The sequence below is a fragment of the Chiloscyllium plagiosum genome, chromosome 32 (genome assembly GCF_004010195.1).
Source record: "Chiloscyllium plagiosum isolate BGI_BamShark_2017 chromosome 32, ASM401019v2, whole genome shotgun sequence".
NCBI lineage: Eukaryota > Metazoa > Chordata > Chondrichthyes > Orectolobiformes > Hemiscylliidae > Chiloscyllium > Chiloscyllium plagiosum.
Genome location: NC_057741.1, coordinates 41,205,252 through 41,209,185, shown reverse-complemented (window position 1 = coordinate 41,209,185; position 3,934 = coordinate 41,205,252). Strand labels below are relative to the sequence as shown.

At 47.0% G+C, this 3,934-nt stretch overlaps 1 protein-coding gene across 2 annotated transcripts in view; it reads left to right on the top strand.

Annotated features, from left to right (window-relative positions):
- The first annotated feature begins 3,439 nt into the window (after positions 1 to 3,439).
- Positions 3,440 to 3,934, top strand: part of LOC122539551 (ubiquitin-conjugating enzyme E2 D3) — a 38,555-nt gene continuing 38,060 nt past the window's right edge. Inside the window, exon 1 of one of the 2 annotated variants that reach the window (XM_043674531.1) lies at positions 3,440 to 3,670. In XM_043674531.1, the coding sequence (XP_043530466.1) occupies positions 3,647 to 3,670 (24 nt within the window). In that variant the 5' untranslated portion in view covers positions 3,440 to 3,646. The remainder of the gene's footprint in view (positions 3,671 to 3,934) is intronic. The other variant, XM_043674532.1, reaches the window with a different exon arrangement.

Sequence of the window (3,934 nt, the reverse complement as noted above, 5' to 3'; positions counted from 1 at the left end):
CCAATATGGCCCCTTCCCTCGTCGGACTATTGACATACTGCTCTAGAAAACTCTCCTGGACGCTTCTTACAAATTCTACCCCATCCAGACCTCTGACTCTAAGTGTATCCCAGTCAATGTTGGGAAAATTAAAATCTTCCATCGCACTAGCCTCTTTCCATAATCTGTTTAATTATTTGTTCTTCTACCTCATAATCATTGTTGGGAGGCCTGTAATACAGCCCCAACAATGTCACTGCACCCATCTTATTTCTCAGCTCCACCCATCATGCCTCACCACCCAAGACCTCCACAGTGTCCTCCTTTAGCACAGCCATGATATCATCCTTGACCAGCAATGCAACTCCACTCCCCTTTTTACTTCTATGCATAAAGTATATTTTTGAAATTAAAAAAATTCAAACCAGCTGTCCAGCCAACTAAACTAACCAACGCTCCCCTCTTCTGCTGGCCATTGAATTATCCAGCTATGGATTACCTTCTAACTGGTCTCTGTTATCTGGCCAGGCAGTATCTGCGGACAGAAATCCATTAATCGGAAGGGTGACTGGACCTTAGAGTCATAGAGATGTACAGCATGGAAACAGACCCTTCGGTCCAACTCGTCCATGCCGACCAGATATTCCAACCCAATCTAGTCCTACCTGCCAGCACCGGCCCATATCCCTCCAAACCCTTCCTATTCATATACCCATCCAAATGCCTTTTAAATGTTGTAATTATACCAGCCTCCACCACTTCCTCTGGCAGCTCATTCCATACACGTACCACCCTCTGCGTGAAAAAGTTGCCCCTTAGGTCTCTTTTATCTTTTTCGCCTCTCACCCTAAACCTTTGCCCTCTAGTTCTGGACTCCCCCACCTCAGGGTAAAGACTTTGTCTGTCTATTTACCCTATCCATGCCCCTCATGATTTTATAAACCTCTACATTGTCACCCCTCAGCCTCCAACGCTCCAGGGAAAACAGCCCCAGCTTATTCAACCTCTCCCTATAGCTCACATCCTCCAACCCTGGCAATATCCTTGTAAATCTTTTCTGAACCCTTTCAAGTTTCACAACATCTTACCAATAGGAATGGGTAGTCTACATCAGTAGAGAATGCCACGTTGAGATTTGGTGGATGTATTTACAGCTATAAATGGTTTGAAAAGAGTAAATAGGGAGAAATTGTTTCCAGTGGGGAAAGCTTGGCTATCCAGATGACTTACATCTAAATAAAAGCACAATACTGCAGTTGCTGAAAGTGTGAAACAAACAAAGAGAAACTGCTGAAGAAACTCAGCAAATCTGACAGCATGTGTGGAGAGAGAAACTAAATCAACGCCAGTTCGATTCTTCTTCGGAACTAAAGAAGAGTGCGGAAGAAGAATCAGACCTGGATTTGAAATGTCAACTCAGCCTCTGCCTCCACAGATACTGCCAGACTTGCTGATTTTCTCCAGCAATTTCTCTTTCCTTGACTCAAATTTAAGGTGAATGGCAAAAGAACTATAAGTAACATGAGCAAACATTACTTGTTACACAAAAATAGAAATTGCTGGAGAAACACAAGAGGTCTGGCTGCATCTCTGAACGGTAAAGTGTTAATATTTCAAGTCCAGTGACATTTCTTCAGAACTCAACAGAACTGGTTCTTTGCACAGTGGAAGTGACTTCCATGAAGGGGAAGACATCCTCAAAATAAATGATTTGGAAATGCCAGTGTTGGACTGGGGTGTACAAAGTTAAAAATCACACAACACTCAGTTATAGTCCAACAGGTTTAATTGGAAGCACTAGCTTTCGGAGCGCCGCTCCTTCATCAAGTGGTTGTGGAGGACACAATTGTAAGACACAGAATTTATAGCAAAAATTTACAGTGTGATGTAACTGAAATTATATATTGAAAAATACCTTGATTGTCTGTTAAGTCTTTCATCTGTTCTAATTGCATGATAGTTTCACTTCTTTCATGTGTAAATCACAAAACTTTTTTTTAAAAGTTGCATTCTCAGGTTAACTGAAACAACTGGTGTTAGCTAGAATTCATGCAGTACTTTGAATGTCTGTGAGAGAGTGTAATATGTGTGTGCGTGAGTGTAAAGTGTCTGAGTCTCTGAGAGGATGCATGTGTGAGTGTATGTGTCTGTAAGGGTGTGTGTGTGTCTGTGTACATGTGTATATATAGGAGTGCCCAAGTGTGTGCAAAGTGCAATGGTGGTCACCTGTAGTGTGACATGAACCCAAGGTCCTGGTTGAGGCCCTCCCGATGGATACGGAACTTAGCTATCAGCCTCTGCTCGGCCATTTTTTGTTGCTGCCTGTCCTGGAGTCCGCCTTGGAGGATGGTCACCCAAAGGTCCGAGGTTGAAAGTCCTGGTCCACTGAATTCATGTAAAATTCTGTTATCTCACTTTTTAGATTAGAATTAATCTAAACGTCATGGCATAGACAGAGGACACAGAGGGCTAACACTCTCAACATATTCTGGATTAGTGGTGCTGGAAGAGCACAGCAATTCAGGCAGCATCCGAGGACAGGCAAAATCGACGTTTCGGGCAAAAGCCCTTCATCAGGAATAGCCTATCGCAGCTTTATTCCTGATGAAGGGCTTTTGCCCGAAACGTCGATTTTGCCTGTCCTCGGATGCTGCCTGAATTGCTGTGCTCTTCCAGCACCACTGATCCAGAATCTGGTTTCCAGCATCTGCAGTCATTGTTTTTACTCTCAACATATTGTATAGCTAACACCAATTGTTACAGTTAACCTGAGAATGCAACATGAAAGAAGTGAAACTATCATGGCATTAGAACAGATGGAAGACTCAACAAACAATCAAGGTATTTTTCAATGTATACTTTTAGTGACATCAACTGTAAACTTTTGCTATAAATTCTGTGTCTTACAATTGTGCCCTCCACAATCAGCTGATGAAGGAGTGTCACTCCGAAAGCTAGTGCTTCCAATTAAACCTGTTGGACTATAACCCGGTGTTGTGTGAATTTAACTCAAAAGAAATGAACATTCTATCAGCTACAGAAATAGCCAAAAGCGTTAATTTTGATTTCTCTGCACAGGTGCTGCTGAGCTTTTCCAGCAATTTCTATTTGTGTTCCAACATTCGGACGTAGGTACCTTCCTGTAGCCCAGGTACCCGCCAGCTCTGGGAGACTTGGACAGTGGCATGATCTGCGCAAACTCAGTGAAGGCTCAATGCTGTGGCTCTGGAGGGAGACACCGCCGCGTGCACGCAGCTCACTCCCGGGTCATGAACCCGCGGCTCGGGGCCGCGTATGGCTACAATTGACGGGAGGAGCGGGCGCTGCTCGTCTCGCGAAATGTCCTATGGCACTGTCCGTCCAGATGCTGTAGCCTTCCGCCCTGCCTCAACACTCGGTTTCGCGGACTCTTTCTCGGGCGGTGATGAGGGCGGGAGCGAAGTGATTTGTGACCGTGGGGGCGGGGGAATGTAGTTCCGGTGGCGGCCATCTTGTGGCGAGGAGCCGCTAGACGTAGCGGATCGCTGGACGTGGGATCCCGAGCCGGGGGCCCAGCCGCCGGGACAGAGCCGGACAACAGCAACAAACCGCCATCTGCTCACAGTCTCCCGCCTTACCAACTTTCCCATCCCAGCGGCTGAGGCCGGACAGCCCGCCCGCCCGCGGGATGGCGTTGAAGCGGATTAACAAGGTAACGGAGGGATGTAGGGCCTCTCCCGGCTTTAGCTGGTTCTTGCGCCTGGTCTGGAAACGGGAGAGAGATGAGAGAGGAGCCCAGGCGCGGAACCGGTCTCCCACCCCTCACATTCCTCTAGTGTAACCGGAGAGAGACCTCAGTTAGGGTGGGATCGAGAGACTGGACTGTCCGCCCAGCCCCATGCACACCCCCATCCCGCTTTCCCCACACCCCCCCCCCAGTCCCACCCCCACATACCCAACCCCCCCCCACCCCTAG